The sequence below is a fragment of the Lithobates pipiens genome, unplaced genomic scaffold, assembly GCF_037356315.1.
Source record: "Lithobates pipiens isolate NorthernLeopardFrog02 unplaced genomic scaffold, aLitPip1_a1.2 Scaffold_13, whole genome shotgun sequence".
In the NCBI taxonomy this organism is placed as follows: domain Eukaryota; kingdom Metazoa; phylum Chordata; class Amphibia; order Anura; family Ranidae; genus Lithobates; species Lithobates pipiens.
This window is the reverse complement of record NW_027507718.1, coordinates 208,953,685-208,967,909: the sequence shown is the minus strand read 5'-3', so window position 1 is coordinate 208,967,909 and position 14,225 is coordinate 208,953,685. Positions and strand designations below refer to the sequence as shown.

The following is a 14,225-nucleotide window of genomic DNA, read 5'->3' as shown; positions in this document are numbered from 1 at the left end:
TAGGTTTTGGATGCTGAATCTGTCCCCGGTGCCTCTACACTGAGAACTGAGTGATCAAACACCGCTGATGGCTTGGTTCTCCAGTGCTTCAGCTATGTACAGCGTTTTTGTTTTTTAAAATCCAAGGCGCTGCAACAACAGCCCCATGCTATTACAACGGATATCAAAACATCTTGTTAACCATGAGTCCCTCCCTTGCGCGTTACGTCACATGGTCGCATGACTTCCTCAGGGAGATTCCAACTCCCTTAAGGCTGGGTTCACACCAGTGCAGTGTGCGAATTCCAGCTACATTTTCTCTGTAAAGAGAAAAAGCAGCTGTTCAGCGGTGCCTCTCCATACTATCTGTGCATCAGTTGAGCAGGGAGAGGAGGGGGAGGTGTAGTGAGAAGAAGGAGAGATTTCTTGTTCAGAATGGAATGCATCTGCATATCAGGTGCATTCCCATAGAGGATAATGTGCTTGTAATTCGCACCGCAATGCCCAGAAAACGCACACATTTTTTGTACACTGTACAGTGCTAATGCAACGCACATATGTGAACAAGATCCATTCATTTGAATATATTTTAAACTGTCCTACGAATTGGATGCGGTGTAAGCTCGCCCTCCTCGACCCCCCCCCCCCCAAGCCCCGCTGACCTGGAGCATGGCAATCTCCCGTTATGAGCCCTGCTATAGCTGCCTGACCGGCCTGGGGCTTAGAAATCCCCTCGGCTTAATCTCCAAAACGCACCTCATCAGGAGGTATGTTTAGGAGCATTCTGAATCCAATAGCCTGTACTGTCAGCAGGAAAGAAGAAGAGAGAAAGCTGAGGGGATTTCTAAGCCCTGGATCCGTCAGGCTGCTATACCAGGGCTCAGAACGGGAGATCGCTACTCTCCAGGTCAGCGGGACTGGGGGGGGGGGTCCTGTGTAAGTTCACCTTTACAGATTTTACTATAAAAGGTGAACTCACACTTTAACATGCCTGGGCACACCTTAATCACCCTATGTGGCACAGATTGCCACTGTTTAGACCCCTGGTATTTCACCAAATCCCCCTAAAGAAGCTCCTAAAAATATTGTAAAAAAAAAAAAAACTGTAAATATAATAATAAAAATAATAATAAAAAAAATATATAGACACAGTCCAAAGCCCTACTGACACTGCCCACTGCTCTATGGATACTGTCAGAATATATACACATGCACACACACACACATATGGATTTGAGCTTTGGGGTGCACACTCTAATGCAATAGGCTGTGCAGACCTATGCACATTAAATAGGAAGTAAACTCTGATGGGTTTACTTCTTCTTTGTCTCCCTGAAAAGGTAAAGCATAATGGGCATTGCATAGTAGTCCATTATGTGTCACTTACCTGACACAGGAGCCAGCGATGTCACTGCTGTCCCCTGTAGTCCGGAGCATCCATCTTCTTCCGGGTGTCGCTGCTCCGGCCACTCACAGCGATGACGTCACTCCCGCGCATGCGCACGGGAGCCGCCACTAACGGCATACCGCCATTAGCAGCGGCATGCTGCTAACAGCGGTAGGGCGCCTGCGCACTGCTGTCTACGTCACATGCGCCATAGACAGCAGTGCCTGTCTTTTAGTAAATATCTCCTAAACTGTGTAGGTTTAGGAGATATTTCTTGGACCTACAGGTAAGCCTTAAGCTAGGCTTACCTGTAGGTCAAAGTAGTTTGTAAGGGTTTACAACCACTTTAAGTATGCTTACTAGTGCTGTCACTATGGTCAAATGGATTCGTATTATACATGAGTAACCATACCCATTCACTGCATTGAGTTTAGACTTCTTCATTGCTGACAGGAGAAGGAGAGGCGAGCGGGGGAAGCATGGGACTGAACTGGGGAGCTTTACTGATGGGAGACAACCCCGCATCCCCATAGATGAGACGACTCGCACATCAACACTGGGCAGTCAGACAGTCTGCATAGAGAAGGATCACTGGTCTCGCGCTGTCAATAGGCGGCGCATGCTCTGCTCTAGCTGTCAAATGTGTGCGCGTTGTAGCCGGCTGAGCTTTCATTGGCTGCCTCCCATGACGCCTGCTCGGGCCGCCCTCGGTTGCTAAGGACGCATTACAGTAGAATCTAGCAATGGAGGACGACGAGAGCGGCACTGCTATGGACGGGATTATCACCCAGTTCAACACCTATGAAGACTTTCTGGATTCACAGATCACATCGCTGGACCTCTTCTACCTGGAGGTAAACGGCTCTATCAGTGTGCTTTATAGGATCACTGATAGGATTGTATATAAGAACACAGCTGGCTTGGTGGAAGAGATACATTTATTATGTCATTTCTTTTTTCTTGAAGAAAAGGATCCAACGTCATAGTGATTATATTCAACTGATAGTGATTCAAGTGATTATATTCAACTATGTTACAGCAAAACTTTCATTCAAATATATCCCTCAATAGGATATAAATCTGCTCTGTCTGCAGCAAGGCATTGTAAACCAAGATATTATTATGTAAATGTAGACAAGCCCTGTTCAGTTATTTATGTGCTATAAGCGCTATAGAAGCTTCTGTAGGGGCCTCTGTGGGAACCTCCAATCTCTCAGGAGCTATATTCAAGCTTTATATACTCTAGGTAGCGTATATACTGCAGAAGCCTGTGGGGCCCACCAGCCAAAGCACCCATCAGCGCCTGCACAGCCCGATGCTCTCACTCAAAGAGTTCTGAGAGGACACTCACAGTCTCTCTCCTGATATACTACTCTATATAACCAGAACCCGGCTCGTGGGCCCCTGGCTCCTGTATTCTGACTGTCCATCTCTGGATCCCAAGCACCCCAAATCTGTCACCAGCCTGGTGTCTGCTGCCTTGGCTCCCACTTTGGGGAGTATACTTCTGACACCCACTGGTGCTGCAACGGCTCCCGCTCTGACTTCAGAAGGACCGCCCACTGCTAATGCGGCTCCCGGTCAGGGGGCCCTCTCCAGCCACACCCTGGCGGTCTCCTGTTGTCTGCTCCTGACTTTGCACCAGCTCTCAGCTCCCAGTGAACTATCACATTGTGTCCCCCATCAGATAGTGTCCACTGTGTACTGCACATGCGCAGTACACAGCACACACAGATTCTGAAAATAGCCAAAGATGAACGGTGCCTGCGCCGTGAGTCCAGGTTCTAGCCCCACCATCCAAGTGGACATAGAGTTAGAATAAAAAGAGCGAGGGGCCCTCTAATATCTGCAGCCCCATGTCCACTTGGATGGTGGGGCTAGCACCTCCACTCACGGCGCAGGCGCCGTTCATCTTCAGAGATTTTCCGAATCTCCTTCTGGTCCACACTGAGCAAGCAATGAGCCTGCGCAGTATGGGGTGGACAGTATCCGATGCCTGGGCGCTATATGCCAGAACACCAGCAGTCCAATACCCCTGGCGGTACTCAGGATGTGATAGGATTACAATGGTGCTGCGTTAGCCTGCTGGAATGCCCACTCACATCGGCATCATAGCCCATACTTGCTATACCTAAACTTAAACCAACAGAAAGAGAATTCTTAGATAGCCCTATATTATTGGAAGAGCTAAAACAAGAAGTATTTCAAATTCATAATAATAAAGCTCCAGGGCTAGATGGTCTGCCTAGGGAAATGTATAAAAAATATGGACAGATTTTATTACCTGAACTTCTGGAAGTATTAAATGAGGCCTTTAGAATGCAAAGACTCCCAGAATCTATGCAGGAAGCAATAATAATAGTGATTCCAAAACAGGGTAAAGATCCATTAATTGAAGTAAAAGAAAATTGGTTGCATACCATGGAAGGAAGAACTTCTGTAGAATAGTTACTTTACTGTCAAGGTGCCAAAGGACGTAGCCAGGACGTTACAGGAACATTGGTAAACCGGTTTCACATGGATAACTCGTGCTTCTTCACAACAAGATCCATTAATGCCAGAATCTTATCGACCTATATCTCTCCTCACATCAGACATGAAGATCTTAGCGAGGGTGCTTGCAAATAGGCTATCTAGATACATTAATACTCAAATTCATGGAGATCGAACTGGCTTCATTCCCACAAGAGCAGCACCAACAAACATCCGCAGACTTTTTTTAAAAATATGCAACTATAGACAAATCAGGCACAAGAGCTATACTGTGCCTGGATGCCCATAAATCTTTTGATATGGTGGAGTTGGAGTATTTATGGGCTGTACTTACAGTACCACCTTTGGTATAGGACCTGGCTTCTTGGCATGGTTAAGAAAGATGTATAGCGAACCTAAGGCAAGGTTAAAAATGAATAGCACCCTGTCCTCATCTTTTTCACTTTTCAGGGAAACCAGACAAGGGTGCCCCTTGTCTCCATTGCTGTTCGCCATGGCTATAGAGGCGTTGGCTCTTTCTATTAGACAATCAGCTGGAATTATAGTGCTTAGTCATGCAGGTAGAGAGGCTAAAATGACCCTATATGCAGACAACACCCTTTTTTGTGGGGGGGGGGGGGGGGGGGGGCGATACTACAAATTCATTAATGTGATTAAGATTAAGATGAAACTCATCTCTGCATTTGGGCTATTTTCAGGCTCCCAGATTAACTGGGAGAAATCAATACTGTTACCATTAGTATATCTAAATACACCCCTAATAGAAACAGCTTCACAAATTCAAATTAAGCATACAGTGAAATATTTGAGTGTAGAGGTATCCCGAAATGTAATGTCAAACCACTATTGGTTGAAATTTGTGGATAAATGTAGGAGTTGGTGTAAGCTTCCACTGACAGTGATTGGCAGGTCCAACCTTATTAAAGTGATATGGAACCCACAATTAATTGCTTTATATACTACATAGCTCCTCCATATGGATTACATTGTTTTGGTTTAGGAAGATAGATTCTCTTTTTCAAAAACATATCTGGCAGAAGAAACAAACCCGTATTAAACTAACTGCATTAATGCTAGCTAAAGACGCAGGGGGGTTTGCTATTCCCCACTCCAAAAGTTATTTTTTAGCATCCCAACTACAACATTTGGCTGGTTGGACGGAAAAGACAGGCTCTGATCCTATACAGGGTCTGTTATTAGCCGTATATGATGAATACTATTAATATCCTTATTGGAGACGAGAAATCTGTTACGTAATAAAAACTTTTTAACAGGTAAATTATTTGATAAAACATGGCAGGAAATGAAAAACATTAAAAGTGTTAAGGGTCATACTACACTTACTCCTCTATGGAAAAACTCTAGCTATGGGGAATTAAAGAAACTGGAAGAATTTGATTGGTGGAAGTCTAAAGGGCAGAGGCATATAGGCCAGTTATTTCATAATGGTGTGTTAAAAGCCTTTGCCCACTAAGTGATGAACATGGAATCTCGTTTCTATGAAATTAAATTTAATAAATAATCTTGTTGTTGTCTAGGAGGGAGGCTAAGAAAGGTCTTATATCACAACTATATGGTATATTTTATGATAAGTTTCAGGAATCAGTGGATATACAATCGAGAGCACATTAGGCATGAGACTAATGCCGCATACACGACCAGACTTTTTGACGGACTAGGTCAGACGGAATGAATCCGTCGGATATTACGATCGTGTATGGGCTCCAGCGGACTTTTTTTCCCCAAAAGTCTGACGGACCTAGAAATAAAACATGCTTCAAATCTTTCCGACGGACTCGAGTTCGGTCGAAAAATCTCTTCATCTGTATGCTAGTCCGATGGACAAAAACCGACGCTAGGGCAGCTATTGGCAACTGGCTATGAACTTCCTTATTCTAGTCCGGTCGTACGTCATCACGTTTGAATCCGTAGGACTTTGGTGTGCTTGTGTGTGGCCAAGTCCGTTCGTTCGGAAAGTCGATCGGAACTATGCTGAAAGTCCGTCGGGAAGTTGTGTGTACGTGGCATTAGGGTCTATATAGGAAGAACAATGGGAGGCTGCATTGTCCGCAGTACCCATGGTCTCTTTATCTCCTACTCAAAAATTAACCCAACTATTTATCCTACATAAGACTTATCATACACCAGAGAAGTTATTTAAATGGAAGCATGGAAATACCCCTGCATGCCCAAGAATGTAATCAGGGCCCAGCCAACTTAATACATATGCCATGGAGATGCCCCAAACTCCATCGATATTGGAAGGGGGTTATGTCGACTATTAATAGTCTTTTTAGGATGGAGCTGTTGCTAAAGCCAAGTATATGTCTTATGAGTATGATGGACAAAACAAGGATTCCAGAACAGACCCTTATACCAATAGTAAGGAGTAGGGATGAGCTTCGTGTTCGAGTCGAACATACGTTCGACTCGAACATCGGCTGTTCGCCCGTTCGGCGAATTCCAAACGTTATGGGCCGTTCGCACCAAATTCGATGGCGCAGTGCATTGCTGGCTCATGATTGGCCAAGCATGCACTGTGACCCCACATGCTTGGCCAATCACAGAGCCGGCAGCGAGGAGAGCCATGATCCAATCATAGCTCAGGCTGTGTAGTACACACCCCACATTATATAAGGCCGCCAGCGCGGCGGCCTTGTGTAGTGTGTTGGCATCTGTAGCAGTTAGTGGGTGTTCTGTGTACCTTCAACACAGTATACACCGATCGTTATCGGCTGATTTTTCGTTCTTGCTCTTCTGTAGTGGTTGTTGTCTGCGTGCCCTGACCGCAGTATACACCACTATATTCACCTATATATCTAGCGATATATCTATCTTTTATAATAGAGCTGTCAGTCAGTGTTAGGAGATTGTGTGTGCTGTCTGCGTGCTCTGAACGCAGTATACACCGCTATATCCACCTATATAGCTAAATATCTTGCTCGTTTTAAATAGAGCTTTCATTCAGTGTTAGGAGATTGTGCGTGCTGTCTGCGTGCTCTGAACGCAGTATACACCGCTATATCCACCTATATAGCTAAATATCTTGCTCGTTTTAAATAGAGCTTTCAGTCAGTGTTAGGAGATTGTGCGTGCTGTCTGCGTGCTCTGAACGCAGTATACACCGCTATATCCACCTATATAGCTAACTATCTTGCTCGTTTTAAATAGAGCTTGCAGTCAGCGGTAGGAGATTGTGCGTGCTGTCTGCATGCTCTGAAAAAGACAGACGGCAAAACAAATTATACAGGGGTGATAACCCTTCCCTATGTTTTCCAAAAAGCTTAAAAATAGTTTTTTTGACTGGAGCTACACTTTAAAAATGTACCAGTTGAAAATTATAAACAGATTCAACTTAACACAACAAACCTACACAGTCCCTGTCTTGTTTGCACCGTCTGTATACTGCTGTTCTGAGTATATAGGGCCTGGGGGCCACACGTATTTCCTTTTTTTAATATGGGTACGGGGTTCCCCTTAATATGCATACAAGACCCAAAGGGGCTGGTAATGGGCAGGGAGGGCTACCCATGCCATTTTTCTCAATGATTTTCAACCATATTGCAGGAACCAGATATAACATTAAAACCGCAAGCAGCTTTAAATGCCGTTATTTCCGTTAAATGTCATTTTGTGCAGGGACTGTTCTAAACACGGGAAACACGTGGCACTTCACAGGCATACTACAGACACCCCCCAGGCATCATATTTAAAGGAATATTTCACTTTTTTTTTTTCACTTTAATCGTCATTAAAATCAGTGCTCCCGCCAAAACGGCCATTTTTAAAAACATTTTAGGCATTGACCCATGTCCCCTGGGGCAGGAGCCAGGTCCCCAAACCCTTTTTAGGACAGTATCTTGCATATTAGCCGTTAAAATTAACACTTTTCATTTCGAATGTTCGAGTCCTATAGACTTCAATGGGGTCCTAGCGTTCGTACGAATTTGGGGTCCGTTCGAAAGTTCTGGTGCGAACCGAACCGGGGGGTGTTCGGCTCATCCCTAGTAAGGAGTATTTTTCAGGTTCGTAAGCTCATAGCCCAAAAAATGGATGTCTTCATACCCCCAACAATATCTGAATGGAGAACACAGATAAAGGACGTTATAATTAAAGAAAAATACATATTTGTACATAGAGGCTGCCCAGAGAAATATGAGAAAGTATGGAAGAGGTGGATGGATATCCAGGTCTGAAGGATTGGTTGGGAGTAGATAGATAGATAGATAGATCCTTTGTTTTTTTTGTGTTTGTTAAGTTTTGAAATATATGATTATTGTGATTATTAGTATGTACATGGGATGTATGTGTGTTTTGTATTGTTTGAATATGAAATTAATAAAAGAAGATCTGATTGGTGTGCGCCAAAGAAACAGTGGCAATTTTCAGTAGCCAAAATTGCCAATAGGTAACGATTTAAAAGCCAGTTTAGAGTTAGTCATAAATAATGTGCCTATAATTATTGCCCTCTGGCATGTGCATGGATTTTCAACATGTGTAGGGCAGTCGCCATTTTTGTACATGGGCGCCCCAACACATTTTTATATGTATATGGGGGGCTTTATTTTATTTTATTGTCTCTTCAAAGGTTTAATTTTTTAATTTTTTTTTCATAACTTTATTGCTTTCACAACGGGATATATGTTGTGACAGATTCTCTTTATGGAGGCATCAGTGGTCTATTAGACCCCTGATGTCTCTTATGTACTTTACTGCAGCTAATGAAGCTCAGATTGAGCCACATTAGCCTGGCCAGCGCTTCCAGGGAATGACAGCTCTGAACCAGGAAGTTATTTAATACTCATCGTTTCCTGAATCATTCACAACAGGGAGGATGAGGAACACACTTTCATTGAGCTTCCTTCACCCTACCCAGCCAGTCCAGCCATAGTTGCCCAGGCCCAGAGATGAGGCAGCCTGGGTTACATGCCATCTGAATCTCTTCCACATAAAAGCTGACAGAAAGCTTAAAATGAATAAACACAGCATGTTTAAAAGTGCTTGATCCAAGCCCCATTTTAGCCTTAGTCCTTGGCCTTAAGAGGAGGAATTCCAGGTATGGATATATTTACATAGTTAAAAAGGTATAGGTAGATATGGCGCTCCCCTCTATATGCTCAAAAAACTATACGTTGAGAGGGAAATCTGTTATCTATAAAGTGACAAAGTAAATTACATCAAAAATGTGAACAGTGTCCTGTCCACTAAAAATAAATCCTAATTACTTTGTGAACTAAAACCTTATGTGACCACATAAACTACAATAAGTTGAAAATCATTTAAACTACAATGAAGTAAAAATCATTTGATTTATGTGTTAGAACCCCTCCATCGTGTTTACTTCCACTGGTTCGGAAAAAAAGGTGTGCATTCACGAGGTGTCAGTATAAAAGACACCATACCACATTTACTTGTTAAACAAAAAAAAAACTTAGTATGAGTGAAAGTGATTTGTGCTCAGAACCAATATATATGTGTGTGAATACAATACATTTATCCACTGATGTAACCCAGACTCAAAATGTATATTACTTCAGGTAGCAATAGAAAATGTCCATAAAAACTACTGGAATGAATAAAAATTATCCAAAGTATAGCAAAGTGATTGGTGCTCAGGTTACTCTTATTCTCTGAAGATGGGAACCCGGTGCGATTTTCGTGCAAGTAATGGATTTGCACTCACCAGAACCTCTGCCCCTGCTGGGATGCAAACGCCCTCAGAGTGTGAGCCCCTGTGTCGCTTTGCGGTGCTTATCCTGATGCTTCGCTTTTCTCATCACAAATTCATTAGTTGAAAGGTAAATAAGAAAGGGAAATACCCATAGTGTAGTATTTTAAAAATAATCCAGTTTATTAACAAGAAAATGACTCGCAATGTTGTTGTGTTAATAAATGGCACACACAAAAAAACCTCTGTTTGCTGCAGCCCTGAGAGGGAGTCTGTGTTTGTCCTATGGCCACACCCTACGCGTTTTGTCATCAGACGTCATACTGACACCTCTTGGATGCACACCTTTTTTCCCAACCAGTGGCAATAAACACGACGCAGACGTTCTAACACATACATCAAATGATTTTTACTTCATTGTAGTTTAATGATTTTCATCTTATTGTAGTTTATGTGATCACATAAGGTTTTAGTTCACAAAGTAATTAGGATTTATTTTTAGTGGACAGGACACTGTTCACATTTTTGATGTAATTTACTTTGCCGCTTTATAGATATCAGATTTCCCTCTAAACATATAGTTTTTTGAGCATATAGAGGGGAGCGCCATATCTACCTATACCTTTTTAACATTTTATTCCAACCAGACCGGTTGGAAATATTTGGTAGTGGCAGCCCCCCTCCATTCATTCATTTATACATATACACATATTTTCTCCATAGCGCAAACCTATCTTTTTTCTTTTCTAATATTTACATAGTTACATTGGTCCAGCTTCCAGCACTGGACCCTGAAGCTAGTGAGTGTCTAATGCAGTGATTTCCAGTTTCCAGGGGATCCCACATGTATAGTATATGCATAGTTACATTGGTCCTATTCATTGTAACTATATATGAAATATTAAACCCAAAATTCTTCTTTAAAGAGGAACTACATAATTTGTAATAATAACATCTTTGCCATTCCGAAGCTTCCCTCCAACCACTTTGCATATTATTTTATATATACTGTGATTCTGTATATGCCAAATATGCTGCAGAAATCTTCCTCCACTGAGTCTGGCTGCAATCATTTTAACTGTGGGCAGCTGAAGCTGATGCGTGTTCACTTTCTGGATTGCCACAGACACACAGAGGCTCACCTCCAGCTCTGCATCTCTCATTGGCCCTCTTATGACTCATCCCCCCTCCCTTCCTGGCAAACTCTCACAAGAGTGAGAGAGACCTGTGCATGATGTCATAAGCCTAGGCTAATGACCAGACAAGTAACAGGAAGTGGGCTGTATTCTAGATTGTAAGCTCTAACGAGCAGGGCCCTCTGATCCCTCCTGTATTGATTTGTATTGTAAGTGTACTGTCTGCCCTAACATTGTAAAGTGCTGCACAAACTGTTGGCGCTATATAAATCCTGAATACTAATAATAATAATAAGGTATTTACTGGTAGAAAAAAAAATGTTTTACTATCCAAAGTTAAAACAACACGGGTGGAGGATTTACTAAATGGAAAGATGAAAAAATGACTGAAGTTATTAAGTCATTTGGATTATAAACAATTGCCGTTTGTTTTTAAAAGTAACACTTTCTAATCCTTTGTTGCATATGTAACTCTCTTTTTGGTAAGGTTATGACAAATGGCCCTCCCCATGCAGGATATTATGCAAAACCTGTAGATAAATAAGAAAACCAGAATCTAAGTGGAAGAGTAGGACTGATAATAAAGTTGTCAGTGCCTCCACCCAGGACAGGGTCTCTGTGAACAGAGGGGATCAAAGTTTTACGGAGCAGATGATCTACTTCCTTTAACCAGAAAATATAACATTAACCATAAGTATATAGAAGCACACCAGTATGGAAATATTACAAGCTTTATATATGCTTTATATAATAAAAAATAAAAAATAGTACATATTGTTCATATTATCAGCAAAGGACCCAACAAGAGTCCTGCTGGAACTGTGCAGTTATACCCAGGTATAGATATTTATTAATAAAGATTCCTGCAGATGAACGTTGCAACAGAGTTCAGTTGCAAGGGCCCCTGAGAACAATCAAGATGTTGCGTCAGTCTTTGCGTCAGCGACCTGAAGAGAAGATCAGTGATAATAGGCAAATCCTTCTACTGTTGTCCAACCTAGGGAAACTGTTGTGGCACTGGAACTCAAACTCAGCCTATCTACTCTGCTTTAGTCCATTCTAGTAGTTTCTAATCTGACAAGCAACCAGATCTCTATCTGCCAGAAGTGGCCATTGGATGCCTAACCTGACTTTAACCTATGCTGGTTATTGAGACCTAAGCTATAACTAGCTATAGCATCCAAGACCAGAAGGGTCAGAGTTAATTAAAATAACAGGAGCTGCATATAAACTTCATTGCAATAAACAGGTTTGGAGGCCAAAGTGACAACAAGAGGGCATCCCTTGGGGCTTGCGATCCAAGCACCCCTGGAGTTGATGACAGGGAGTGCAAAGCCCAAAGAATCATGGGTGCTAGTTTGGCTGGTCTGCTATTGTTGCTTTTGGTAGAATTTGACTAGTTGGTATTTCGACAAGATGACAGATACATAGGACACCTGGGTTGAGGAGCAGGAGATATAAAGCAGCCAGTAGCCTAATGACACCATAGCAGATGCAGGATCAGGTTGGCGCTGAGGTACTGGAAGCAGGTAATCATGGTCTAGGTCCAAGCTGAGCTCATATATGGAGAGAGAGCAAGAAACATGGTCAAGTGCTAAAACCAAGCTCATGCATGGAAGTCAGGAAGGCAACGCAGAAACATAGTCAGGAGGCAGGCCAAAGCCATACACAGATGATCAGAGAAGCAGGATCCTTTAAACAAGCCAGGGTCACAAGGGGAGATCAAGCAGAAGTGAAGTCTAGAGGCAGCCTGAGTCAGTAATAGGAAATCAGGATTCACTGAGACAAGGAGCACACAGAAGATCATCCAGCAACCTCTAATGGCTGCTTCCTTCCTTAAAAAGGGTATTAATAGGGTTCTAGTTTCTATACTTCATGTACACATGCACGTGCTTCAACATTTGTTCCATCCTGCATGCATTTCTCTGCATCTGAGCATGTGCATGCTAGATACTGGCAGAAGTACCAGTTTTGTGAACTGGCACGCATGCCCCTCTGCAATCAGACTTGGCAAGACATGAATGAACTAGAAGGTGACCACTACTACATACAGTAGCATAGACCTAGATATCTGGTACTGTGCATGTGAGATAACAATAGGACAGAGACTTGCCTGTTACTAGGATTCAGATAAAGAAATCGTGGTCAACTATTTTTAAACAGCCAGAACACAGGAACAATTACCTATGAGTCTCTTCTTCTAGTCTGTCTAAACCAGTGATGGCGAACCTTGGCACTCCAGATGTTTTGGAACTACATTTCCCATGATGCTCAACTGCACTGCAGAGTGTTTGAGCATCATGGGAAATGTAGTTCCAAAACATCAGGGGTGCCAAGGTTCGCCATCACTGGTCTAAACAGTATTGCAGTAACACAGCTCCTATATGTGGACATGTTGTGTCAACTTTTCTCTCTCTCTCTCCTCTTTTGCAACACTTCTGTTCTAGGTGCATTCACCCTGGAAACTGTTACACCTTATTTCTGGGTGTCCCCCGTCGGTGCTCCTGGCTCCACCCCTAATCTGAATACTCCCATACTAAACGCCTTGCTATGGCAGCACTCATGCGTTCTTGCTCCTAAACCCTGCTCTGTGTGTCTAAAAGACACACAGAACGCCATTCCATGAGCGGGCGCAATTTTGAAGCGTGACATGTTGGGTATCAATTTACTCGGCATAACATTATCTTTCACAATAAAAAAAGAAATAAAAAATGGGCTAACTTTACTGTTGTCTTATTTTATTCAAAAATTAGATTTTTTTTTCCAAAAAAAGTGGGCTTGTAAGACGGTGTGAGAAAAAGTATTGCAATGAGCAGCATTTTATTCTCTAGGGTGTTAGAAAAAAAAGTATAATGTTTGGGGGTTCTAAGTCATTTTCTAGCAAAAAAAATAGTTTTTAACTTGTAATGACTGAGTCTGAAAAAGAGGCCTGGTCTTTAAGTGGTTAATAATTATTTATAAATAAATGTAACACTCATGGCCATCATCCATAATGTACACAGAAAAAGTCGGGAAAAAAGTGTATCGACTGTACAGGCCAGAAAAGGAGCATATACTAAAACAGTAAAAAATTACATATTTTATTGAAATGTCAAAATTTTTAAATAATTTCTGATGCCAACATATACATCTTTTTTTTTTAAATATGTTTTTATTGAGAAAATTAACAAAAGACATTTATACAGGTTACCATCATTCTTTTTCCGGGTAGTACAGCAGTGAAGTAAATGAAACAGAGAAAAGCACAAAGGGTATCATCTGAGCAGAGCACATAAGGACAATTATCGGGACTGGAGTACAAGCCAGAGAAGTTAACCACATAGAAGGATAAATAGCCTGAGTAGCACAAGAAGGCTCATTTAGTGAGACCAAAGCAGTCTTCTTGCGAAAACATAATCAATACTAGAATACCGTATCTAGGCAAATAAATGATGCATAGAAAACTGGATGGATCTGTGTACTAACCACTGAGAAGCGGGAAATGATTGACATGATGGAAAAGGTTACAACTGGGGAGAACAGGGAAGGCGGGGGGGGGGGGGGTTGCCAAATGGAAAAAAGT

At 42.2% G+C, this 14,225-nt stretch overlaps 1 protein-coding gene across 1 annotated transcript in view; it reads left to right on the top strand.

Annotated features, from left to right (window-relative positions):
- Positions 1–2,084: 2,084 nt before the first annotated feature.
- Positions 2,085–14,225, top strand: part of CFAP299 (cilia and flagella associated protein 299) — a 761,000-nt gene continuing 748,859 nt past the window's right edge. Inside the window, exon 1 of the mRNA XM_077476172.1 lies at positions 2,085–2,220. Within this exon, the coding sequence (XP_077332298.1) occupies positions 2,110–2,220 (111 nt within the window). The 5' untranslated portion in view covers positions 2,085–2,109. The remainder of the gene's footprint in view (positions 2,221–14,225) is intronic.